Source organism: Etheostoma cragini, chromosome 2 (genome assembly GCF_013103735.1).
Source record: "Etheostoma cragini isolate CJK2018 chromosome 2, CSU_Ecrag_1.0, whole genome shotgun sequence".
NCBI classification, from domain to species: Eukaryota; Metazoa; Chordata; class Actinopteri; order Perciformes; family Percidae; genus Etheostoma; species Etheostoma cragini.
The window spans coordinates 22985883-23011322 of record NC_048408.1 but is presented as its reverse complement, the minus strand read 5'-3'; the positions used below and the strand labels follow the sequence as shown (position 1 = coordinate 23011322).

The 25440-nt window shown below is 42.2% G+C and overlaps 4 protein-coding genes across 12 annotated transcripts in view; 3 read left to right on the top strand and 1 right to left on the bottom strand.

Moving 5' to 3' along the window:
- The window catches only part of dcaf15 (DDB1 and CUL4 associated factor 15), an 8260-nt gene extending 3518 nt beyond the window's left edge, over window positions 1-4742 (top strand). Inside the window, exons 7-13 of one of the 2 annotated variants that reach the window (XM_034895751.1) lie at window positions 317-952; window positions 1070-1161; window positions 1613-1735; window positions 1869-1951; window positions 2049-2153; window positions 2293-2408; window positions 3848-4742. In XM_034895751.1, coding sequence (XP_034751642.1) covers window positions 317-952; window positions 1070-1161; window positions 1613-1735; window positions 1869-1951; window positions 2049-2153; window positions 2293-2408; window positions 3848-3903 — 1211 coding nt within the window. In that variant the 3' untranslated portion in view covers window positions 3904-4742. Of the gene's footprint in view, window positions 1-316; window positions 962-1069; window positions 1162-1612; window positions 1736-1868; window positions 1952-2048; window positions 2154-2292; window positions 2409-3847 lie in introns of both variants that reach the window. The other variant, XM_034895744.1, reaches the window with a different exon arrangement.
- rfx1b (regulatory factor X, 1b (influences HLA class II expression)) overlaps window positions 1-18692 on the bottom strand; it is a 19506-nt gene extending 814 nt beyond the window's left edge. Inside the window, exons 1-20 of one of the 5 annotated variants that reach the window (XM_034895682.1) lie at window positions 18518-18692; window positions 17094-17460; window positions 13614-13711; window positions 13411-13491; window positions 12732-12805; window positions 12300-12579; window positions 12030-12211; window positions 11825-11944; window positions 10432-10553; window positions 10172-10290; window positions 9787-9890; window positions 9530-9681; window positions 9226-9323; window positions 8685-8834; window positions 8287-8498; window positions 8044-8197; window positions 7910-7955; window positions 7627-7806; window positions 7047-7051; window positions 5126-6391 (exon numbers count right to left, since the gene is read on the bottom strand). In XM_034895682.1, coding sequence (XP_034751573.1) covers window positions 7634-7806; window positions 7910-7955; window positions 8044-8197; window positions 8287-8498; window positions 8685-8834; window positions 9226-9323; window positions 9530-9681; window positions 9787-9890; window positions 10172-10290; window positions 10432-10553; window positions 11825-11944; window positions 12030-12211; window positions 12300-12579; window positions 12732-12805; window positions 13411-13491; window positions 13614-13711; window positions 17094-17433 — 2505 coding nt within the window. In that variant the 5' untranslated portion in view covers window positions 17434-17460; window positions 18518-18692 and the 3' untranslated portion in view covers window positions 5126-6391; window positions 7047-7051; window positions 7627-7633. Of the gene's footprint in view, window positions 1-5125; window positions 6392-7046; window positions 7416-7491; window positions 7807-7909; window positions 7956-8043; window positions 8198-8286; window positions 8499-8684; window positions 8835-9225; window positions 9324-9529; window positions 9682-9786; window positions 9891-10171; window positions 10291-10431; window positions 10554-11824; window positions 11945-12029; window positions 12212-12299; window positions 12580-12731; window positions 12806-13410; window positions 13492-13613; window positions 13712-17093; window positions 17461-18509 lie in introns of those variants that run through there. The other 4 variants (XR_004659818.1, XR_004659820.1, XR_004659819.1 and 1 more) reach the window with 4 other exon arrangements.
- Window positions 18693-19428: 736 nt separating this feature from the next.
- Window positions 19429-20311, top strand: rln3b (relaxin 3b). The gene is made up of 2 exons (XM_034896827.1): window positions 19429-19649; window positions 19764-20311. Exons 1-2 carry the CDS (start codon window positions 19460-19462, stop codon window positions 20042-20044), a joined length of 471 nt encoding a protein of 156 aa, XP_034752718.1. The 5' UTR covers window positions 19429-19459; the 3' UTR covers window positions 20045-20311.
- A 686-nt stretch (window positions 20312-20997) lies between these two features.
- The window catches only part of LOC117958872 (transportin-2), a 13074-nt gene continuing 8631 nt past the window's right edge, over window positions 20998-25440 (top strand). For all 4 annotated transcript variants that reach the window (XM_034895579.1, XM_034895569.1, XM_034895561.1 and 1 more), the window contains exons 1-11: window positions 20998-21218; window positions 21965-22064; window positions 22343-22418; window positions 22590-22739; window positions 22915-23021; window positions 23138-23271; window positions 23381-23462; window positions 24231-24353; window positions 24447-24565; window positions 24689-24749; window positions 24866-25037. In XM_034895579.1, the coding sequence (XP_034751470.1) occupies window positions 21966-22064; window positions 22343-22418; window positions 22590-22739; window positions 22915-23021; window positions 23138-23271; window positions 23381-23462; window positions 24231-24353; window positions 24447-24565; window positions 24689-24749; window positions 24866-25037 (1123 nt within the window). In that variant the 5' untranslated portion in view covers window positions 20998-21218; window position 21965. The remainder of the gene's footprint in view (window positions 21219-21964; window positions 22065-22342; window positions 22419-22589; window positions 22740-22914; window positions 23022-23137; window positions 23272-23380; window positions 23463-24230; window positions 24354-24446; window positions 24566-24688; window positions 24750-24865; window positions 25038-25440) is intronic.

Below are 25440 nucleotides of genomic sequence, written 5' to 3'. Positions count from 1 at the left end.
AGTGTAAAGACTTCAGAACTGGAGTGATGTGATCCAGTCTCTTGGTCTTTGTGAGGACTCGAGCAGCAGCGTTCTCAATCAGCTGCAGCTGTCTGATTGAGTAGACTGAACAACAATAACAACAACAATAGAGGTCTACTGAAGAGTAGACCTCTATATCCGCCGCCTGCTCTACCAACTGAGTTGTCCAGGCACCCACCAATTGTTATTCCTGATACTCATTTATATTCTCATTAATCCACATTTGTAAGACTTTTCATTATCAGGCTGTTGTTGTGTTGCCAGATTTCAGCATCTCTCTGTATGTATCTTGCAGGTAAGCAGGGTCAGTCTTCACAGATCCTTTACACAAAGAGAGCCATTCTGTCAAGTCAGGCCTCTGCATCTCTTTCCTCCTCCCCCTTGGCCTCTCATTCCTCACTACCTCAGGGATCTCCCGAAGGCCGACTGCCACCGAGCAGACCTGCTCCAATTCCCTCATCTCCTAGCCAGTCTCAAGCAGCCGTGCGAGCCCGTGAGTTTGCAGCTGACCTCTTCAGGCGAGCCCAAGGAGGAGCAGGAGCAGCAGGAGGAGGAGGAGGAGGAGGAGGAGGAGGGAAAGAAAACGAAAGCCAGGCAGAAAAAAGACCACCTGATGGTGGTGAAAAAGAGGCAGCGCAGATACCAGGAGATAAAGGGATAAATGTAGACAGGAGAGAGGATGATTGTAGAGAGAGGAGGAAGGAGGAGAGACGGACTAGTTTACCCCAAGAGCCAACATCAGATGGGAGCCACCGTTTGGCACAGAGCTCTGAACAAGGGATGTCTCCTGCCTCTTCGTCCTCATCACCTTCATCCCCGCCGACTCCATCCCCATCCCAGGAGGGTGGCCCCAGCGAGCCTGGATATGTCAACTATTCACGTCTGCACTACCGCCTCCAACAACCAGGGGCAGCAGAGCAGAATGCAGGAGGTGCGGGAGGTGAGACGAGGGGAGGACACACAGAATGGTCTGTGAAAAAGTAACTCTTTTCAGGTCAAGTCTAAAGCAGCTGACCGCCATTCTTCTTCTCTGTTTCGGTCTATTAAGGTTATGAAGACGATAAAGTCCAGCTACCTTTCACAGTCACTGACCTTAAAGGACGGAACCTGCAGCTGGTCACTGGGCCACACAATGGACAGGTGCGTGTTTGCGTCAGTATATTCAGACAGATTGGAATATATACATCAAGTTGCCCTACCTGCCCTGGAAATACTGGAATCAATAGTTAATAATTAGCAGCAGGCATAACTCTCAGAGCACTGCACCAGTCTTGTTTTACAGGCAATCCTAGAACCATCTCAACTGCTAAATTGGTTTTTAGCCTTAGTATATGGGGTACTTGCTAAACCAGGTGAGCAACCAGGGGGCCCCGACCATTTCCAATAATGTAATTTACCTGCTTGTAACATCTGTAACAGAACCAGCATTTAGTGTTACATTTTAGTGTACATGTAAAGTTTAAACAGAACATTTAAGCTCAGTGAGCTTAAAAGAAACACCATTCACATGTGTAAACTGAGGGTTTGTGTGTTTATCTTGGTAGTATAAAAATAATTTGCTTACATTCTGAACCTGAGTTGTTTCTTGCAGAGTGTGTGTGTGGAGCAGTTGACTCTAGACTTTGAGTATCTTATCAATGAGGTGATTAGGAGTGATGCTGCCTGGGCTCCGCAGTTCTGCTCCTTCAGCGACTATGATGTTGTGATATTAGAGGTTAGTAGAAGCACACACATACACACAGTACTGCACACTCACACTATGTCTAAAACAATGTTGGAAAGAAGAACATGGAATGGAAGAACACTTGCATTTTGCCTGGAGATAATGTGTGTGTGATGTGTATCAGGTGTGTCCTGAAACTAACACTGTGATGATCAACATCGGTCTGCTGTTACTTGCCTTCTCCAACATGGATGAGGAGCACTGCAGGTATTTCTCCTAAAAGAACCTTAAGCCTTCTTCAGCCCTGCCTCTACCATTTTTTACTGTCCCCGCTAAGTCTGCTTTTCATTGTTTTTGTTTCCAGGCCAAACACGTATCATTCCAACCTGCAGGTTAGCTGGGACCTAAACACAGGTGTGTGTTGCACCGTGGGTGTTGGGGACCTTACAGAGGTCAAGGGTCAGACAAGGTGAGGAACTACTGACACAAACACACACACACACACACACACACACACACATACACACACACACACACATCTTTCTGCTTGTTCCTTCTTGTTGTGCTCTGTTTATTTAAGGTTGTATTAAAATTGCCTCTCTCGTCAGTGGGAGTGTGTGGAGTTCTTACAGGAAGTCCTGCGTGAACACAGTGATGAAGTGGTTGGTTCCCGAGAGCAGCTCCCGCTACATTAATCGCATGACCAATGAAGCTCTACACAAAGGTGAGTTGTATACTGATTTGCGCACACATTGAATCCATGTGTGTTTTAGCCGTCTTTGTTCGGAGTCGCACATGCGCAGTAGCTAGGTAGGGACTACTAGCCAGTCAGAAGCAGAGTATGAGGGCGTGCCACTAGCTAGGCGAGCATTATAAAGTGTGTGTTACAAAGTGACACACGTTCGTCGCGGAAGTAAAGTCTTGACTACAACAGAGCTGTTTAGGAGCAGTGTTTTCTGTTGGAGATGGTGAGTCCCTTTGGGAGAGGGGATGTTGGGCTTTTTGCACAAAAAAGATATATAACACAATAAAAGAAAGGGGGAAAAGCCAAATAGCATAATATGAGCACTTTAAAAAAATATAGACAAAAAACGGTTTCTTTTTAATATGCCACAGTATCATCTTACAAAATGGGCTGGACTCTTTACGTAAGGCGTTCATCTAAAATAAAGTAAACAAGCCAAGTTAGCCCCGCCGAGGTAATGCACGCTAACTACTTTATCAGACGGTAATAAAACAAAAACACATGCATCGTAATAAGAGTCACGGCTCACACACTTTTATTGACTCCCATATTGACAACGTGCCTAACCCGTGTTCCGTTCCGAACGTGCATGTTTTGAACGTACACTGCACTAGTGTTACTAATAATAAATCACATTTAGACATTAGACATTAGGAAAACACAGGTTGAACTATTAACATGAATGGCTGCTCTGTTCCTTTTAACTGTGTGCTAAGCCACGCACGAGCACTTCACAGCAGACATCTAGTCCCAATAGGAAAAACACAGGGGTTACTAATATCATTAACAATGGCTCTGTTGTATGTAAGTGTCCCAGTAAGTCGAGACAGTGCGCATGCAAAATTTACAAAACACATTTTGAAACCGTCAGAAAAGCACAGGTGTAAATACTGAGATTAACGGTAATGGTAGCACCTGGTTTTTCCAACGACTTGGCAAAATGTCTGCGGTGAAAATGCCTTAACCAGGACTCTGAATGAAATACCACCGTTAATCATTTTATTATTTATACTTATATTCTATTTTGCCTGTTGTGACATTCAAAATGGCTTTAGTGGAAAAGGCCTTGTGAGCCAGTCTGGACGATGCCTAGTGCCCTGGAATTCTTTGATTATTTGTTGATTCTTTTAAGTGTTTGTTTATTTCGGGTTAATTCAGATATAGGATTTAGTGTTAGTGTTGGTTAAAGTCTTATAAATTTAAGCCGGATTGATTGTTATTGCAGTGAACTCTAAGGAGGTATTATCAGCACTGTGTGGACCCCAGGTACTCCTCACTGCCTGAGTTCGGTGGGATCAAGCATTGTGTTCCCGGCCAATGTTGGAAGTTTTCCAGTCTGCAAACTTGTTTTATTCTTTTTATTTGTGTGTCTAGATACGTGTGAGTTGTAATTCACCCTCTCATCTTCTCACCCGAAGGCTCGTCCCTGCAAGTTTTGGCAGATAGTGACCGAAGTACCTGGATTGTATTATGATGATAGAAGAAGTGTCAAAGTAACAGAAACAAAAACACAAACAACTATACACGTCAACATGGCTTCATCGTCAGCACGGAGACCTTCATCTGAGTAAAATGGCCCATGTTCAGAGACTGCGCTTTGGGAACATGTAGTTCAAACGCGTGTCAAACAGAAACCAAACACAAAACGCTCTAGATGCTGTAAAGATGAGGATTGTTATGGGTGGTTCGTGTGTTTCATTTGACAGGTTTCATCTTTTCTTTTTTAATTGTGTACTGTTTGTCATTGCAACCGCCAAAACCAAGAGCTGGACTGAAAGAAAATTTAGTTTTTTTATACATAAATGCGTACTGTTATTGTAGTGCGAGTGTAACTGAACATATGCAATATCTGCACCAGTGTGATGTCCAAATGGGATTTCATCCAGAGAAATAATTTGTATGTATGAGTGTGTGCATGTTTAACGTGTATGTAACATTGACTTCTGAACAAGTTGTTTCATCACTGGACCAGTTCAGTCTATCTGTGTTGATTCATCAAGCTGCAGTATTAAAAAAATTAGACCATTTAAACCAAATACTTAGGATCTTTTTTCAACCCATGTCATGGAAATAGAAGGGTTGGATTTTGTTAAAATAAGACATTCAAATGTTTTTTTTTGGGGGGGGGTCAATTGTATGAACTTTTACACAACGATTCTGAAAACTTGTGAAAATTGCATTGTGGTGCTTAAACCCCTTTCACGCTGGCTTGCGAGTCTAGTTTTTGCTTTATTTCTTGTAAATTCCTGAATGGATTTTATTTACTTTAGTTACTCAAATAAAACATGGAATATACATGATATTTTCATTTTTACACTAGTTGCAGTAATTTTAAAGAGACACTGCTGTTTTCTATTTAATTTTGTACATGAAGTTGTTTACCTGACCATCTCACCAAGGCTAACTGTACTAAGCCTTTGTTATAATTGGGCATTCAAGAGGCAGGGAGGGTGAAACAAAATGGGCTATTCAATTGCATAATGGGAAATGTAGGATACAGTGGTTTTGGGTCGTGGCCTATATTAGAGACTAAAAGTCAGTTAATTTTGACCATTATTTTAAGAAAAAATCTATTATGAGTTTACCAACTTTATGGATGTAAGACCCATTAAAGGCCCAAAAGTTAGGGAACCTCTGCTCTGGTCTAAGTGAAGACCGCTGTGCCATGAAGAAAAAATAAATCTGGCCAAAATTTCAAGAGTAATCAGATTCTTTTAGTTAACAGTGAGAATAAAGCTACAAACGATCACAGATTTAAGTACAAATGTCTTCAGAATAACATCAAGAGGAGCTCTTAGAAAAGGTTCAGCAGCACTAAGTCACAATTTTTTATAGACATTACAGTTACCAGTTGATTTTATTTTGTTTGTCCTCACCATATGCATACATGTAAATATACTCTTGTTTTCTATTTAGTGCTCTTTGGTGGGATCTTTGTAGTCAGACCATCCTGAAGGACAGTCCAACACTTCATAAAATCAACATCTGCTCATGCCACATGAGAAGCTGCTGGTTGAGCATGTGCTCTTTGGAAAGTCTCCATATTCACATGCTTGGTCCATCATCACAATAAAAAATATAGTTCAGTCATCTGGATAGTGGACATAGCACAACATATTTTTTAAGGCAACAATGGTTAAACAACATAAATAGTTTAGATATGTGACAATGTTCACCAAAGGTACACAATATAGGTTATTTACAAAATGTTCAACATAGATACCTAGAAAATACACATCTACTTTTACACTACAAAAACTTTGAGAAGTAGCTGGTACATCTAGCTGGCACAAAGGTCGCCATGGATACAGTGTAGTAAGTGCTGCTGATTGGGTGGGATAAGCTTTGCTCTTGTCCTGTGGCCCATTCAGCTTTCACTGCACCTATGAAGCGTATATACACTGTGTGTGTGTGTGTGTACATAAAAGAAATGATCTTGAATGAATGGATGGATGGATAGGTGGATGAAGAACAGCAAACTGAGCAAAATCATCACAAGGCTTGACGGTCACCATTTCAACTTTTTTGTCACATCTAGTAAAAGTTCATGACAACACCAAGACTACTTTACAGGACTTTCATTTATTAATCCACAATACAGAATATATAGAATATAAGCTTTCTTTAGGCTAGAAATCTCTCAAAGGCACAGGGTATCAGTTAATTAATAATTAATAAGAAATGAAATGAAGTCAAATATGGCATCCACATATCTGTCAAACAACATCCATGTGCCAAACAAATCCATGGTGCAGTATCCTTCCAGATGCTACTCTGAGATTAAAACATTGTATATTTCAGACAGTGCCCTGCATAGTCATTGCTTTAAAGGCAAGGTACAAGATATTTTTGAGTGTAGAGTACAAGGAAGGACACTGGTGTCTTCTTATGTTTTTTCAGCAATCAGGTCAGTGGTTAAGGCGGGGCAGGAGGGAATCAAGAATATACAGACAGGTGACCAACTGAAGAAAAAACAACACTTAATGTCTTAGGAAGGGCTTTGCATGGATCGCACCCTTCTGGAACTTCACTGGAGGGATGAAAGCAGGTCTTCCAAAAGAAATTGCCTCATTCCAATGTTTGGATAATGGCGGCAGAGAGTGCTGTCTAAGAGGTCGGTCCAAAGTGTCCGTAGGTTTTTTTGATCTGGTGACTGTGAAGGCCACAGCATATCATTTACATAATTTGTCATACTCATCAAACCGTTCAGGGACCCCTCGAGCCATATGGATGGGGGCATTGTCACTGTGGAAGAGACCACTGGAGGTGATAGTTCAGAGCAACTTTGTATTGATTTGCAGTGAGTCTTCTCTCTGAGGGGACAAGCGGACCCAGCCATGCCAGCAAGATGTACTTAAGTCACACCTGGTCCTATTAAAACAGCAGCCAGATGTGACTGAAGCTCCTGCTGTTTGTACCCCAACAATACAACTCTCTTTCAAAGTCACTTGGATCTTTAAAGAAAAAAAGATCCAACGCCCTCTTCAGGCAACAAGTTATTAAGCCTTTATTTAAATGTCTATTTCATGATAAAACTACTTGTACATGTTTAAAAAAAGAGTAACAACTGAGTAACTTCCTTAAGTCATTGAGATCTTTTCCTCCCGTCATCTTGACACAAAATCAGAATCAACTGGGCCTGCTCAGCATTTTTATACATGCCACGGAGCATGATTGGCTGTTATTTGCTTAATTGTTCCATGCAGTGCACCTCTCTGGAAGCATCTGCATTCTTTATGTTTCCTCAGTCATAAATTCAGGTTTTTACTTTTAATTTGTCACCCATCTGTACATATTATATATTGTATACAATATAGTTGAGACTGGACAGAAGTGGCTACTGGCCTCTTGCCACTGGACAAACAGGGAAGGCACAGGGAACGAGGGAAGGACTGTAAAATATCAGGGAAAGGCAAAGAGAAGAAGAATGGCAGAATGAAAGTACAAAATTGGCAAAGGGCTCTTCCACTTTCTAACATACTTGCGTACACACTCACGCACGCACACGCACGCACACACACACGCACGCACGCACGCACGCACGCACGCACGCACGCACGCACGCACGCACGCACACAGCAAACATTATCTGTTTGCAAACCCAAAGGCCAAACAGGGTGACAAAATGGTATGACATGATGTTAAACTTAAAGCAAAATGTGTGTGTGTGTGTGTTTGTGTATGTGTGATAACTATATGAGCGGCTAAGATGGGGTGCTGTCGGTCAGAGAGTGCAGATTGAAACTGGTCCTGGACAGCTTGGCGGGCGGCTCCATCGTGTCCTTCTCGTCATCAACCGCTCTCAGCGAGCTGGACTGCAGCACGAGATCTCCGCCCTCGTCCTCGCTTTCCTCTTCCTCGTCATCCTCCTCTTCTTCTGATGGAGACAGGCATTGAAGTGACATGTATAAAGTGACCTGATAACAGAGGCTGGGAGTTGAAACCAAACACCTTAGTGAGGAGAACCACACTGAAATTACCTTTCTCCAGGTCCGGAGAGATTCGGCTCTTGACAGTGCTTGCAAACTGCAACACAGAGTAAGACCTGGACATTTATAAACATGTATCATCAAGTTCAGACGGCTAGTATGCGACTGAGTGTGCAGATACGTACTTCTCCCATGACCGCAATGGGTGTTACTCCTTTAGCTTGGGCCACCCGGTGTTCTATCAGGTAGTACATATACTCATCATACAGCAAGCGGATCAGGTGAAAGGAGCCAAAGCTGGCAGCACTGCGCAAAGTCAGGTCCCGGATTACCATAGAGCTAGTGAGGAAAAGCGGAGAAGATGAGGACTATTATCTTCAACATAAACCCAATGTTTTTATATATCACATTTGTCCTTTTCCCCTCACCTATAGAAGGACCAGTTGAGCAGGAAAACCTTTGCAGCTTTTGGGAGAACAATAGGGTTGTGCTCGTAGGGCTTCAGGGCTTCAGAGACAACGCCATCCAGCCAGGTAGCCCACTGCTCCAGAGAGTTCTGCTGCTGCAGGGTCATTTTAAAGTCTTGTTCCAGCCTCTGTACCACACGGTCTTCACACTGACATACCCAGGATGCCTGCTCCTAGACACACACACACACACACACACTCACACACACACACACAAACACAAACACAAACACAAACACAAAAACACACAAACACACACACACACACACAAAGTGGACAGTGTCAGGCGTCTGCTCTATTTCACCTAAAACACTATTGTACAGTAGCAGATGAGAGAGGGGGGGGAAGGAAGTACAAACCTGTACATTTGTGAAATCAACCCTGTTGAGGTCTGAGAGCATTTGGTTGATCTGGGCGGAGTTCTGGAGGACGGCGCGGGCTGCCTGGGCAAGGTGGTTCAGGCTGGTATAGCGGCGCAGCGTCTGGGAGAAGGAGCCCACACACACCACCTGAAGGGGGGGGGGGAATGCATGGAGCCATAATTAGATGGCACGTCAGGAAGAAACCACTATAAGGCCCAGTTCACACTGAGAACTTAAGTGCATCTTGGGTTTTCCAATCACAAGTGAACAGCACTGAAGATGTATAAATACATACTTAAACACACCAAGGATACATCCCATCCAATATAATAAAAAGCAGTCTCAACAAACATTTAAGATAAATTGCCAAGCCAAGTCTGACATCTAAACTGGACTGAGACATCAACTGGATAGGATCTTTCTATCTGGATAGAATCCTCTTAACATCCGGCCATGTAAGAGTAAAATATAGAAATATGTAAAAAAGTGATGCAGAGATCTGTCTTGATATGTAAACAGTGCAGAAGCATGCAAATACCTTTATGCGAACCATCTCTTCCGGGATGTTCATCATGGCGCCTGTCAACCAGTTCTCCAGACTCTTGGCAAAGTTGCGGATGGCCTGGGTTAAGGCACCTGAGGAAGGGATGGTGGTGATGTAGCGAGGAGAAAGAGAAAGAGAATGAAAGAGAGAGAGTTTAGATTTATATCTACACATGGAGATGTGTAGAAGAAGTTTGCCCCGGATTGAGGCCTGCATTCTGTAAATCTGTCAATTAATGTCTTGATAGCCTCACTAAACAGTTTTGCGTACAGGCCTCTTATGGGTCTTACTAACTTACTGGGGATGGGTCTCAGTACATCAGGGATGAGGATCTCCACCAGAGTCTGGTAGAGCAGGTTGTCACACTCTTTGGTCCAGCGCAGCACTGGCTCATACTTACACAGCACCACCAGGCACGATTTGGGCAGACGCTTCTCAGACTCATTGTGCCTGGAGGAGCACAAGACACACCGTTCCTACTTACAGCAGTGGATGAGATTTACATGTGCTATTATTTCTTCCATCAGATTGTCTGAGTGTTTTAATGACACTTACAGGTTAAGTGATTCACTGTCACTGCTCTGGCTGAACCGCCAGAAGGATTTCCAAAGTGTCTCCACAAGAGTGAACTGAAGGTTGACCATCACGTCCAGGATGGCCTGTGGAGATCACACACACACACACACACACACACGTATAAACTGTCTTCACACTTCCCAACGCCATGATTGCTTGACACTTTCATTGTACAGTATGTTTTGTAAGTGCCGGGAGCTTTTATCTTTAAGCATTTAACAATGAGGTGTTGTACAACAATTTCAACTTTGACAGCAGATAGCTAGCTTGGTGTTGAACAGTATCTGCATCAAGAGCCATAACACGTGTATGTGGACAGAGTACAAAGCTAACATGTCTAACTGTCTTTGATTACGACGCTTACCTCACAGTGTTCCCTGTAGAGAGTCTGAAAGGCCTTGAGGTGATCTAAAAGGATCCCATCGGGCAGGGTTCCATCTTGCAGATCAATGTCCACAAAGTCTGGCAGCGGCCTTGATGCCTCTGCACAAGAGACATCAGTTATTCACAGCTTGTTTAAGGAAGTACCAAGAGTACCAAGAACACAAGATGAAAGTATCTATTTCTCATTGAATTGCTAGAAAAAAATTGGTGAACATTTTGCAGGGTGCAAGCGTTGCTCACCCAGAAACTGCTGGTACTGTTGCACCTGCGCCGAAATATCGCATAGTCCCGCCGCCTGCTGCTGACCCATCCCACCTGATGTCCCATTGGTGATCCCCTGTGACTTCTGAAGTGGCTTTATCCTATGGGACAGAGTACCCATAATTCAAACACTGCATTTCCACCTGGTATTAAAACCCGATCTGAGTGATCCCATCACAAATGGACAGACTGTAATAGAGTTTAAGCAGAAGTTTCAACTGTTAGAAATTAACATCAAAAGGCGTATAAACCAAAAGACTACACACCTGGAAGCAATGTGACCCAAAAGTGAGGATATAACTACACAATTGGCCACCAAGATTACAGGTGTCCCTAAAATAACCAAAAACTACACACACTGAAAATGTTCTAACAGGAACGTAATTAAAATTGGAGAGAAATAATTAACAACATCAGCAACCAAGACTATAAGTAATATCTAAACACTGCAGTATTGTCTGTAGAATGGTGTTAAAGCCCAGGTGTTGATGGCCGTGTTGACATTAACATCATCTAGCATCTACTGTTTTAGAGCCGCTGCTTTGACCACTCAGGCTCGTTGGCTTCTTAATGGCAAATGGAGAAGTTGCACCCTAAGAACAGTAATGTCTGTAGTAATATCTTACATATTTGTGATTTCAGGGAGGTTTTATGAAACTTAAAATTAGGTTATTTTATACCGACGGCTGGCTGGCTCATAGCTCCAGACAGCTAGGGATACAGGAACAGGCGGTACCGAAAAAAACAACACAGACACGTCACTGACTGTATAATTATAACATTCAAAACACACGATTAACTCTCAGTGGTTTCTGTCATATGAGAAATACTTTTGAACGAGTAGGTAGTTTTGCTCACAGTTGAGTATGCGGTCCTTAATGTGGCCCAGGACACATGCACGTACCCACTGCTGTAAGAATGCGATCCATGTGGCCTTAATTACCTCTGAATTTGGTATGAGTGATCTGATCTCAATGCGTCCTGGGTGCATTCCCACCTGTACTTAGAGCTGTCCACTTGTGATCAGATCACTCAGATCGGATTTGAATACCACGTTGAAATGGGGAGAGACACACAGAGAGAGAGTCACAGAGAAAACACAGCTTATGTTGCAACTGGAACACTGGAAACAGGCGGAAATATCAAGGTAATCAAAGCCACTGTTAGATCTTTTTTATTCAAATTGATTATCTACCACAATGATGCACTTGCTTCCCTGAATAATGTGTCTGGAAGACCCAATCACATGTGGTCAGCTCTAGATACTGTAGATGTGTAAATTACCCTCACAACGAGATGTCAAAATGAAGGCTGAAATTAAAAATTCCACCCATAGACACAGGGACACAAGTACGCAACCCTGTGTGGATACCTGTTTTTCTGTGAGAAAGGCTGCTGCCTCATCGCCATGTGCTGTTGTTCATCCATCAGCCTGAGCAGCGGGGAACCAGATTTGATCCTCAGTCCATAGTAGTGGTACTTAGAGTTCCCTCTGAAACACACACGCACAAAGAGTTCTGATTTTGCCTTGGGATACACGTCCAGCAAAATAAATGTACGTGTGTGTGTATATTTACCTGGTCCCTAATCTCCGTGTACGCAACCCCATAAAGACAGACCTGATGAGTTTGCCGAAGGATGCAGCATTAACAGGTTCTAGTTTCTGCTCCTGGCAGTGCAGCAGGTAGTGGTAGTAGAGGGTGCAGCGAGGTAAACTCACCCCCTCTGCCCCCTCGTAGTTATCACACAGCCACTGCACCTAGGGAAGCTCACAAAATTTAATTTTCTGTACTTCCACATCTTAGATTGTAACTAATACATTGTACACTTTCAACTTGAGTACTTACAGTAGCGGGTGGGGCACGAGAGTTAGGGCTGGTGTAACTCTGTCCTCCTCCACCTGCTGCTGCTCCTCCTAACACATAACCTCCCTGAATGACATAGCCCCCTCCGCCTGCAGCAGTTCCCCCGCTATTGGCTCCCGCTGTTGCCACAGAAACGGGCTGCGAGGTGACAGAGCCAGTGATGTCTGACTCAGAGCTGGGTGTGGCCTCGTAGTAGGAGGACGAGGAGGGAGGGGTCTGCGAGTAGAGGGGCGAGTCGGAGAAAGGGTAGTTGCTCGATCGACTGGACAGGAAAAGACATTTACGCACACAAAAAGAAACATGTAAACGCAACATAGTTGTGTGTCCAGGACAGTGGCATGGTGTGTGTAATTGATCATGTGTGTGAGCATGCCTATGTCAACATGCAAACAAAGCAGGTTCTTCTTTACTCACATGGAGGACGTGGTAAAAGTTGCATCTCCTCCTCCGTCCACATACTGCACCTGGCCAGAGTACACATGCTCCACCTGGACAACAAGCAAACAGGAGATGTAACGCTGCACAACAAGCTGTAAACACAATATTGACATACAGTAATGTTAGCCTATAAAGTTATGGCAAGCGTGTTGCTGTGTCTACGTACACATCCAGGAGAACAAAGCAGGCACAATTTATGAAACCAGTGTGACAGCTCATCATCAGTTTGTGATACATAAATGAAAGCCAAGTTGTTGACAGCATTTCTTGGTAGTTTAAGGACATCAAGTATTAAAGAATACAACTAGAAAAACCAGAGAAGTAGTGGGGCTGTAGTCTCCCATTAAAGATGAATGTAAGTGGCGGTTCAGAAACAGCTCATTCACTCACACAGGTAAAAAAGCATAACCTGCAGAGTTCAGTGTTCAGGTACATCTCAGACAGCCTGGGGAGGCCGTAGCGATGGAGGTAAAAAGACGTGCAAAGCCGGCGGCATATGATTTGTTTCGACAAAAGGGCACTAGGGCCTTTCTTTCCCACATCCCTCTCTTTCTGTCTGCTTATGGACAAGCCTATGCTAAAAATATCACACTACCTTTACACTTCAATAGAATGTACTAAGTGTATACTTTCTCACAATGTTATGTCTGTTTACCTCCTGGTGAATGTCCCCAGACTTTAGGTTCTTAATCTGAATCCTCTTGGCTGCCTGCGACACCGCTTGCAACACTGACCTCTGCAGGTGAGTAAAGCCACAGAGTCAGATAGAACTAATGGGTGCTAAACCTTTTGTTGTGATTTGCTCCTATGTGGTCAAATGGAAAATTAATGGGGTTTGTGTCTGTGTGTGCATCTTACCTGTTGGGTTGTCTGCACTGGTTGGACCACCTGAGTAGGAACACCAGTGGCAGGTGGGCTAGAGTCTGACAAGCTGTCATTGGAGTGAACTGAGCCCTCTAGGGACGGCAGAAGGAGAGAGGTTTCATCAGAGGATAGAACAAGGCAACAGAAAAGCCAGCCACTGTTATCACAAGTTCAGTACTCACGACATACTGCTTCCAAATCATAATAACAGCCACCGCAGAACATCCTGCAACAAAGTTTATTTTTTTTCAGCTGAGAAGTGACTGATAGTAGGGATGAGGAAAAAGTGTGTCGGTCCAACTCAGCTTTCATCCTTATATCTTGCATGTCAGAAGGACAGCCTTGGACAGCTAATCTCCCCAGATGGAGAGAGAAATCACTCCATCTTGTAAACATGCAGATCAGATGAGAGAGGGAAATGAGAGATACACGAGGGATGATGGATAGAGGGAGAAAACAGAGGATGGAGAGTGGGCGGAGGAAAAGAGGGTAATATTCACTTTCTTGTACCCTTCAGGTGAAAAAACAGTCTACTTAAACTGGTTTGCACCGTCGTGCTTTAACTGTGCTGCTCTCACTTCAACCTGGGTTAACCGCTGTGAACATACACTTAAGCCAGCACAACCTGGCACAGTCCATCACTTAGTTTAATTTGGGATTATGATAAGTGATGGAAAGTGAGAACTTACTCTCGTCATTCCCAACTGGAGAGCTAGAAAGTAAATGCGTTTTTAGTTAAACAACTTTATATTCCTCCCATAACACAATTCAAGAGTATTGCCTACTTTATAAATATGTTATCGTTGATAAGATTCAGGAATTTTGGACCAGGATACATGATAACCTATGTTGGATTGCAGATACCCGGCTCCATTCAACCCAAGATTATTTTTGTTCCCGTAGATGTTTCAACCGTTCGCAGGATGGATAAGCAAGTATGAATCTGTGTCCAGACTAGTTTAATGTTAGCCAGACAGATTATTTTAAGAGGATGGAGGAATGAAGGGGTGCCATCAATCCAGGAGATGGCTTGTGAGATGGCTATGGAGGCAGGGTTTGAAAAAAATGTCATATAAACGGTTTGCCAGGTTGGAAGTCTATACTATAAAATGGAGAAAGTACCTGCATTTACTTGAGGACTCCTAGGAAGCTTTGTGCTGGGGAGACATGTATGATTTTGGTTTACTGTCTTTTTTTGTTATTATTCTGTTGAATGGTTTTGAATATTATAGTTACGGTGTTATCTTGATTTTTGTCTAGGTGGGTGGTGATGACGGGGGGTAATTCATGGTGTGACATGTATGTTTTGTATTTTGTTAAAAAATTAAGTTAATGAAGTAAATGTTAACCCTAGTTAGAGGTTCCATAGTGTTTTCATAGTTCAATATCTAACTAGTCACCTCTGTCTGGCGGCAACTTATATACCTTAATTTCTTGATTAAAGGGGAAAGGCCTACTGAGGGCACTGACAATGAAGGGCACTGACTGAACAACATAAGGAAGGCGAGTGGGGAAGCCATTCTGGTCCATGTCTTTGTTTAGGTTTACCCAATCCTGACAATTGCAGATAGGACCAACAACGTGTCCAACCATCAAACAAATCCTATAAATACAACGGGCATATTTAATACAGGTATACATATTTGACCATTTTCAGCACATTCAAAATGTAGCTTTTACTTTTTCAATTGTCTAAACATGAATTAGGTCACATAAAAGTATCTATCATCTATTGATTCCAAGAGCCAAAAAAAAAGCAGTATGGTTTTATCAGTGAAATAATAATTTGATTAATCAATATATCAACAAGATAATGTTAAATGATAATGAAAATAGTTAGCCCTACTATATAGTTAACTTCAATTAGAAGATTGCTGCTGTACTTTCCGCCAGTTTAAGGTAAATGCATGGGTGTACTCTCTTAGACATCGAGTGAGGTACCGACAACAGCCCGTCTGCTTCTACACAATCCATGCTGCAAAATTGGTTTATATTTAAAACAAACAGCTACTGATATTATAATTTTTTTTCCTCCTTTTTATACATTACATGATCCCTTCTCTGGTGTTTTATTACAACTCAGCAGGTTTTTATGATATTAAAACCTTGTGTATATTCATGCTGTTTTTAATGGAAACCAATGGAAATCATTCTAGACCACTATCATAAATGTGGATATATTGATGAAAAAAGCAAAAAGATATAGCTTAAGTGTATCCTTTTTATGAACATGAAAACTACTGTACTGCTATACATTGATATAAAGGGAATGCCGGGTTTTACTAAGCCTGGTTATTCAGATAACTTAGTCCCACTTTATGAGAGTGAGACAAGCCCGTGGTCTGTGAGTCTCACTCTGGGTGAGAGTGCACACTGTTACATGATACTAGCAGGCAAAAAGATCTACGAATAGACGACACTAAAATAAACGTACACCGGTGTTGGAGGTCAATACTCGCTCTCTCCATTTTAAAAATAATAACTGATTCCTTTATGACTGAGCATTTGTTTTATAATTTGGGATGTTAAAAAAAAAACTAAAAAAAACTAATGGCCTAAATTAATTTCACTAATATCTGGAAATGGTCCAAAGCCTTGTAAGCACACACTGCATTAGCTGCTATAGCTACTGGCTTATCTCATTTTTTGTACCACTGCAGGAATTGCACAATAAAAGCCATGTTGATGAAAAATAATTGAAAACAAATCCTGTCATGATACCATCGACTCTCTATAACAGCAAAAGCAGCAGAGTAGAAGTCAAGTCAGGTTATATCCTTAGCCATCCACGCTCCCACATTTGGGACTATGCAGCCTAGCAACCAAATCCATCAGCTTATTTTGTCCTCATAATGTATGCACCACCCAACCAGACAGGCAAACTACATCAGTGTTTTTTTGGATCTTGGTGGGAATTAGATCTCTGCTTTATTCCAGACATCTAATCAGACTATTTAAAGAAAGGATTCAACTAGGTAGGGTTGAAAACTTGTAACCTAAAAAATGAATTTACAATTATTTACAACAGAGGAAAGCAGAAAATCCTCACATCTGAGAACCCTAAACCAATAAATATTTGGGGGTTTTCATGGAAAAATGACATATAATTACTCCATTATCTAAGTTGTGGAGAATTCATTTGGTGTCAATTGACAAATTGTTTTAGCACTGCATGATACCATTTTGATTTAACTATCAATAGATCATAATGGGCCCTGGCAACTAAACCCAAGCACTAGTTGTAATTTTAAAGATACACAAACACAACCGTGCTCTACAATGTTTGGTTACTAGAATCCATCACTATGCCGGACAAACTGCCAGTCTCCAACCAGGATCCAGCCTGTTGCTTAAACCCCTGATACATTGACTGCATACCATTTTGTGCTCGTTTGCTGCTAGAAAATGCATAGTATGTGTGTGTGCACAGTGTGTGTTATGTAGTAATATGTCAGTCATTCCTCTGTCTCTCACCTGTAACAGTTACTATGATGTACTGTGGCGAGTTGCTCTGACCATTACTTTTCTGGACAGCAGAGTGCTGGATTTCTTGGGTTACATAGTGCTGCGTGGGAGTCGTCAGAACCACTGCCTTCTGGTTGATGGGCGGCGCTTGAGAACAAAGTGCGTCCTGTCCTGTTTTTGAGACAGTGACTGATTGGTTAGCCGATGCAATGGCTCCAGAGGTTGGTGGGATCTCGGACAGGAAGTGTGCCGTCTTTGTGGATGAGGGTGTGGTAGGAGATGGTGTTGCCATGGTTACAGTGTTGGCCTGCTGAGGCTGAAGGTCCTCTGAGTATCCAGAAGTTGCCATGGCAACCAATGCTTTGAGGCACTAGTTCTGAGGATAAAAAGAATCATTACTCATTATTTAAAGCGCTAGCTACAAACGTACATAAAAGCATACTTGTTGGCATGTTTTTTCACCTCGCTATGATTTGACCACACTGACCTAGTGTGTGTACGTGGAACACAAAGAGGAGGAAGTAGGGTTTTTGTCTGAGACCAACAGTAGTCTAGAGCTCTTCCTGTTTGCTCCAGTATGAAACACAGTGCGACCTTAATCACCACGATTAAAGCAACGACTTCAATTTCCAAAACAAGGCTTATTAACCGTGGCCATAGTTTTTCAAGTGAAATAAAACTAACTGACTAACTAAAAATGTGGAAACATGCGACAATGGACAGTTGGACCCACTGTCATTCAAGACTTTAGGCCATCCCACTGAAGGATAAGCCACTCCTGCGTACTGTAAACCAAGACAGCAAACAAGACAATCAGATGATCATCCGGCAGGCACACCGTGTTCATGGGAGTGACTTGCTGAATTCAATGTCAGACCAAAAACTTCTAAGAAAGAAGATTATGAAACATACTAACGTTAAACTCATATATCAGCGTTTATAACTCATAGTTGCGTCACAAGTTCCATGTGCTTCCTGGATGGCTTGCTCGAAAAGTGAGTTGAGAAAGCGAGAGTGATAGCTTCCCCAGCTAGCAGCTCACGTTGAGTTGTGACGTTAGAGAGAGCTCGCGTTATCGCTAGTTGCTTGTTAAAGTTACTCGTATTGGATGGTTAATAAAACCCAATGACAAACCCCTCTCATTATGACGCTGTCGCGAACAAAGCTGTAAGAAAACCTTTGAACATTCTAAGAAATTAGCCAAAAAAGAACGATTGGCATTACAACACTACACACCCGCCATCTTGTGCTCTTATCAAAGATCTGACATCGCCATAACAACGGTCTCCGTTTGGAAAAAGCTAGCAACCACATACATCACCGTGTCGCTCGACCATTTTCACGTTAATAACGCTGACGGTTGTACAAACAAGTACACATATACAATAAGACAAACTGGAATGGTAATTCTAACATATATTTTACTTTTTCACCTCTAGTTTGTCCCAATATTGTCCTTTTTAGTCGTTGAAGTCTTTTCCCCTTATATTTAGGTTGTTGTTGTTGACTCCCGTTGCTTGGTTCTTGTCGCTAGGACTACCGTGACTATGGCGCCTTGCCTTCACCCGGGCAACTGTTGCTACCCTTTCGTCATCGCCCCGCCCCACACTAAATGCTGATTTGCTGATTCGGGAGGTGGTCGTAGCGTCAGTAAAATAATCTACCGTTCATTGGTAGATCATCCCTGTCTGTCACTTTCACCTGAGCCGAATGTGAGATGACCACTTTTAAAGTTACTTCTTTGATTGCTCATAATGCAAAGTAGATGGAATGACATTTCATTCAGTTCACATAAAATGTTGTCATCTCCACTTATCTCTACTACCCCTTCTATAGGCTTGTGTAAACAATTAATATTGTACAACATTTAAAAGTTGACAATTGATTTGAGTCACTGTACTAGGTTTATCACTAGTTGGCCCCTGAATAATATGTGTAGAGTGTGTACATGTGTGCCCCTTTGACACAGTGAACACCAATGTATGGCACCCTAGTTATCTTTGAGGTGGATAGTGATCTCCATCCAATGCACAGCAGAGCAGATAGCAAGACAGAGAGATTGTGTGACATAGCCTACACCACAAACCAAATGATGTAAGGCGACAGAAAGGCCAGGAATAGGTCACAGGGGATTAGATAGCCACAAGCTCTCTGTTGACATCACCTCTGGCATCATTTGCTACTTTATCACAACTTTATTTTTCTCTATGTGCATTGTTGCTCCTAAAGGTCTCCGGTCTTATCTCTGGGCATGACGGAGAGTGGAGGTGAGTTGAGGTCCTTCCCTGAGATGCTGAGGCCTATAAAAGATGCTGTCCCGAAAGAAACACAAACCACATAGACACCTCAAGTGGCATTAGAGACCCCTGCGGCATATGTTCCTTCTCATCATGTGGAAGGAAGCACTCTTGACCCTGGGCTTGTTGGTGGCACTGGTGGACAAGGTGCGGTCCAATGATGGCCATCCCTCTTTCTATGGGGTGAAACTGTGTGGACGAGAGTTCATACGAGCTGTCATCTTTACCTGTGGTGGTTCTCGCTGGAGGAGAAGCATAGGAGACTCAGGTAAGAGAGAGACCATGGATATGAATAGGTTTATTTTTGTATGATGTACCCTGTTTCTTTTATGGTTAAACAAGTAGCCTACTATTAAGAGATGTGTCCTTGCTTTTTTATCAGCTCTTATTGGAGAAGAGGCCTTTGACCCATGGAACAGAAATCCTATCTCTCAACTTATCGACGAGCAGGATCCTGGAGAGTCCAAAGTATGGAGAGATCAAACAATGAAAGAGGCATCTGTGGCTGCTGGATTCAGCCGCTCAGCTCGCTCACCAATCTCAGATGAGGTGCTGGAGGCTCTACGGAGGGCAGATAGGAAAGGACGGGATGTAGTAGTTGGACTGTCCAACGCCTGCTGCAAGTGGGGCTGTAGCAAGGGTGAAATCAGCTCTCTGTGCTGAACTTTGTTTCCTGAATATACGTTGTGTCTTGTCACTAACGCAGAGCTCTACTCTTTTTCTATGTGATTCCATTGTTTCTTCAGATGTCTTAAAATTCCACTTCCCATTCAATTCACTGTCCATGTGTTGATTATTGATACAGGAATGTGAATGTGTACTCAAAATTTGTTTACTGTAATTAACACATCTTTACATAGTCCTATGTTTTATTAAAGTTGTGTGTAGTTGATATGAAAGTCTCTGTTCCTCTTTCAAAAGACTGAGATAGCCTACTAGCATGATATTTAATTGTGTTAGAACACTTCCACTTTGCTAAAGCCTTGTTTCAGAAATTCAGGTTTATCAAGGATTTCGAAATGAAAGGAAGTGGTGGTGAGTAGCAGAGTGGCCTCATATTTACTGAATTAGTGCTTAGTGAATGTAGCTGCTTCCTGTGATTTCACAAGGGATGGACATTGATTTTGAAACATATTTACAAAGCATTAAAATCCAGTATTATAGACCTGCAACATCATGCTTCTGTGGAGCCTAAGTTGGTTGTTCGTTTATGTGTGAATGGAAATTTTCTTATCCTCCGACCAGAGATGAATTCACATCATGTTGAGACTTATCATCCAAACTGAGTGACCATAACAAGCTTCATACAATGGTAGTAACTTTTGTTAGCTTCCACTTGTGTTCGTGATGTTGTCTACGCCCTGCAGTTTATTCATTTTACACAGTAGTTATGCTGTAGGAATTTGGAGTTGACATCATCTAGTGGTCAAAAACGAAACATCGCAAAACGATTCATATAACATGTATGTTCACATACTTGAAATATGTAATGCATCTTAATGAATTCACTTTTTTTTAAGACAACAGCAAACACTGATATATACTGTGTACAGACTGTCTTAAAAACGGCCAACTCAGTAGTTGTCACTGTCTACGGTGTTATTTTGCTCGACGTTTGACCAGTACGGAAGCCGGACATGATCAAACTGATCAACCGGCTTGAATGCAAGGCATGCAATCTCTGTCACATACCAGCTAGCATAGCAACCACACAGATCAACAGAGAGTTTGTCTATAGCTGCACATATCGCAGTCATATTGTATTTAATGTTAGTCGTCCCAGCGTAACTGCACTATAATCTATAGAAATATAGATCTACCACGTCGCAGTGACCAGGTAAAATCTTTCGCGGTACTTTTAAGGTGATGCTAGCTAGCCATGCTACTGGTAGCTGGGCTGAAATGCGACTGCTCTGAGTAATAATGCCCTCCATTTGCGCATTCTTTGTTGCTTTGATTACAAACACTACTTTGACAACGCAACGACATGTCCTAATAGTTAACGTAAGATTGCGTTCTGCAGCTGTTTTTCTGTGTAAATAGCGACGCTAACTGAGCTAGCTAGCTTGCTAGCTGAATGAGCCAGACGTTAGCGTCTGTGCCGTCTGGGCCTCATGTGGAAAAGGATGTTCAGATCGTGTGTGATAATTGGTGTGGTTACGTATTAATGCAACTGTTACTTAATTACTAACTAACTAACTAATTGACTACTGCGTAGGGTTACTTTCCGATTTCATGTAGCCAGAAATGAAAAATGTCCATTAACGTTACCGTTGTCACGGCAGTGCTAACGGTTAACTACATTGCAGACACTTATTTATAATTAATTTAGTGTTTCCTCTAAAATTAAGATTGAGAGGCAACAGATTACGCGGGTATTTGACAAGTCGTTGCTATTGTTCAAAGCATCTATCACATACTGGTTGTTCTGTAATCCTTACTGCGTGCATAGTTTACGTTACTTATACGTGACTTTAGTAGTAATGTACGGAGTGCTGAGGTCAATAGCTGGGGCCAGGTGGTGAGAACCAATATAATGCATGCTTCTTAAACTGGTAATGTGTTTGTATGTGTCTCTTGTAGGATGGAGTGGCAGCCAGATGAACAGGGTCTGCAGCAAGTGCTTCAGCTACTCAAGGACTCACAGTCCCCAGACACAGCAACACAGAGAGCTGTGCAAGAAGTATCCTTGTGTGTGTTTGTGTGTGTGTGTGTGTGTGTGCACAAAAAAGTGAGAGATTTAGCTTTACACATGAGAGCTTTTGTGTAAAAGTGGGTAATAATAAAAAACTGACTGGGTGTTTCATGCCGCAGCTTGCATCACATGAACTGGTGTGATTGATTGTGATTGCATATTAGTCCACGCTGCCCAAATGTCAAACACAATCACAAGGTATGCAAGGGTGTGTGAGCTTTTGCTATGTGTGTGCGGATGGTTGAACTCCTTAACATACCTTGCAGAAACTGGAGCAACTTAATCAGTTTCCAGATTTCAACAACTATCTCATCTTTGTCCTCACAAGCCTCAAATCTGAGGGTATGTATCCACGTCAAATATAAAGATTAAAACAATAGCAAAGGAGTCATTTACTGAAGAACCTTGCTTGTAATCTGCCAATATTTCTGCACCTAACTTCCTCCTTCCAATTTAAAAAAAAAAAAAAATGTCTTTATGCTCTTACTCTCCGCTGCTGCCTTCCCTCTCAAGACGAGCCCACTCGCTCTCTGAGCGGTCTCATACTGAAGAACAATGTTAAGGCTCACTACCAGAACTTCCCTCCCAATGTGGCTGACTTCATTAAACGAGAATGCCTCAACAACATCGGAGATCCTTCACCGCTTATTAGAGCTACGATCGGTGAGTGTTTGAGTGAAAAAGTGTGAGTTAGACTACTATGTAAGTGGTTGGGTTTTTTGCAGGTAATGTGGCTGTGTGGGAGCAAGCGCTGCATTTAAAAAAAATGTTTTGAACGTAAGTGGAAGTTTAAGTTATTAGTTAGTTTTTTTTATCCTTTCTAATATCCATTATAAAGGCATCCTGATCACGACCATTGCCTCTAAAGGAGAGTTGCAGACCTGGCCAGAACTGTTGCCTCAACTTTGTAATCTACTCAACTCGGACGACTATAACACCTGCGAGGTCAGGCTCACCTGCCTGCACACACTAATAGCTCTGTAATGTTAATGCAATAGTTAGATTTGCATCTAACTCTTTGTCTGTAACATTCTTTCTTTATGATTTCCTCCACCTTTCAGGGTTCTTTTGGAGCCTTGCAGAAGATCTGCGAGGATTCATCCGAGTTGTTGGATAGCGATGCTCTGAACAGACCTCTTAACATCATGATCCCCAAATTCCTACAGTTTTTTAAGCACTGCAGCCCCAAGATCAGGTCAGTAAAACACCAGTCTTTTGTTTCCTGACTCTGCCTCTGCACTTTGTCTCTTCCTGTTAGAATCAATGTCATAGATCTCACCTGTTTGTCTCTTTCTCTCTCTCAGGTCCCATGCTATAGCGTGTGTAAACCAGTTCATCATTGGTCGAGCTCAGGCTCTGATGGATAACATTGACACCTTCATTGAGGTGAGCACTACAGTAATCAGATGGACACCCATCTTACCCAATAGAGTCTGTTTAGAGAGTTAGTTTAGTATTGAATAGAGCCCGACTGATATATCGGCTGACCGATATTAGGCATTTCTATCGGTATCTGCATTTATGATGGGCGATTGAAATTTTTATTTTTTTCTTCTTCGTTGTTGTGGTTTTTGTTCAAAGGACTTTAAGTTTCATATCTAAAGTTTGTATTTTTATGCATTTTATTTATCAGAACTTTTAATATATTTTGATGTTCCACTGTTCTGTTTTGACAAAAAACAAATAATTTTCAAATTATTTTAGTGAGAACTCATAAATAACTACAAATAACTTATGTTAGGGAACTCTATTTAGGTTTTGTTATGCGTTTCTGAAATTTGTTTTCATTATAAATCGGGCAATATATTGTAATATTGGATTTTTAAATTGGCCTTAAAAATTCTTTATCGGTCGGCTCTAGTATTGAAGTTAGTTTGTGTTTTTAGCAGCTAGACTTGTATCATCATTGGGTGTGACAATATGAGCGTAGGTGGGCTGGGGGGGTAAAACCCTGTTCAGGTCCTTCTCTAACACTGTCAAGAGTTAAATGGGGCAAAGCATAACGGATCAAAGTGCACGTTTGGAAGTCACTTCCGTTATCTCTTTCACACACAATTTTTTTTTGTCTTCCCCAACATTTGTTGGTCCTGTCAATTTTTTCCCGTTTCTCTCTGCCACCCACCCTTTTTCACCCCTTGGCTCTTTTGTATCCAGAGTTTGTTTGCACTGGCCGGTGACGAGGACAGTGAGGTGCGTAAGAACGTGTGCAGGGCTCTGGTCATGCTGCTGGAAGTCCGCATTGACCGCCTCATCCCACACATGCACAGCATTATCCAGGTGAGTGTGGGACTTGAACCACTTGAAACGTGTGTGGCTTTCCCTTCTTCTTCCTCCTCCTCCTCCTCATCACCTCTTATTGTCTGTCACCAGTACATGCTGCAGCGGACCCAGGACCCAGATGAGAACGTGGCTCTGGAGGCCTGTGAGTTCTGGCTGACTCTAGCTGAACAGCCCATCTGCAAAGAGGCCCTGTCTGGGCACTTGGTCCAGTAAGTGCTCACACATGCTAACAAGTTGTTGGACAGGGTTAAGTTGAAGACAAGGAATTAAAAATCAAGTGCTGTATGAATTTGATCTGAATAGTAATGTGGCTGTTTGTCTCTTTTTTACAGACTGATCCCTATCCTGGTGAATGGGATGAAATACTCTGAGATTGACATTATTCTTCTGAAGGTGAGCTCCCTCCCCGGATAAATCCAATGCTCATACTTCTTTTCTCTTCTTCCTTTTTTTTTTTTTTAATGGTGTCCATTCTGCATTCGTTCACATTTCTCTCTGTTGTCCTTCAGGGCGACGTTGAAGAGGATGAGGCAGTTCCTGACAGTGAGCAAGACATCAAACCTCGCTTCCACAAGTCCCGCACCGTCACTCTGCAGCACGAAGGAGGGGAGGGCGAGGAGGGGGAGGACATCGATGAAGACGAGGACGACGACGATGACACACTCTCTGACTGGAACCTACGTAAGAAACGCAGCTTTAGTAATCCTCTCTGGTGACCATGTGGAAGTTCTTACTCTTTAAGTGCATTCTTAAACTTTTAACCACTTTTTTTGAGCAAGGGTTTAATATTTAAAGGGTAGTATATGTTTTTATTTCTTTCAGCCATAACACTTGAACCTTATTTTTTTGCAATGCATATATTGATATGTTGATGTATTTTTTTTGTACATCAAATAAAATATGATAATGGGTATGTTACATATTTCTTACGACTGACTAAAAGTATTCTCCCAGCATGTAAGAGATTAGAAGAAGAGGGGGAAAAAATGTACCCACCATTTGTTGTTTGTATTTGGATTCTCTCATGCTGTGTTGTGGCAGTGATTCTACAGAGCATTATTACAGTTTGAAAGTTATGTAATGC

Coding starts and splice junctions, on each gene's coding strand:
- rln3b (XM_034896827.1), top strand. CDS start 19,460: ATGTTCCTTCTCATCATGTGGAAGGAAGCACTCTTGACCCTGGGCTTG. Junction 19,650..19,763: donor GAGAAGCATAGGAGACTCAG/GTAAGAGAGAGA, acceptor CTTTTTTATCAG/CTCTTATTGGAGAAGAGGCC.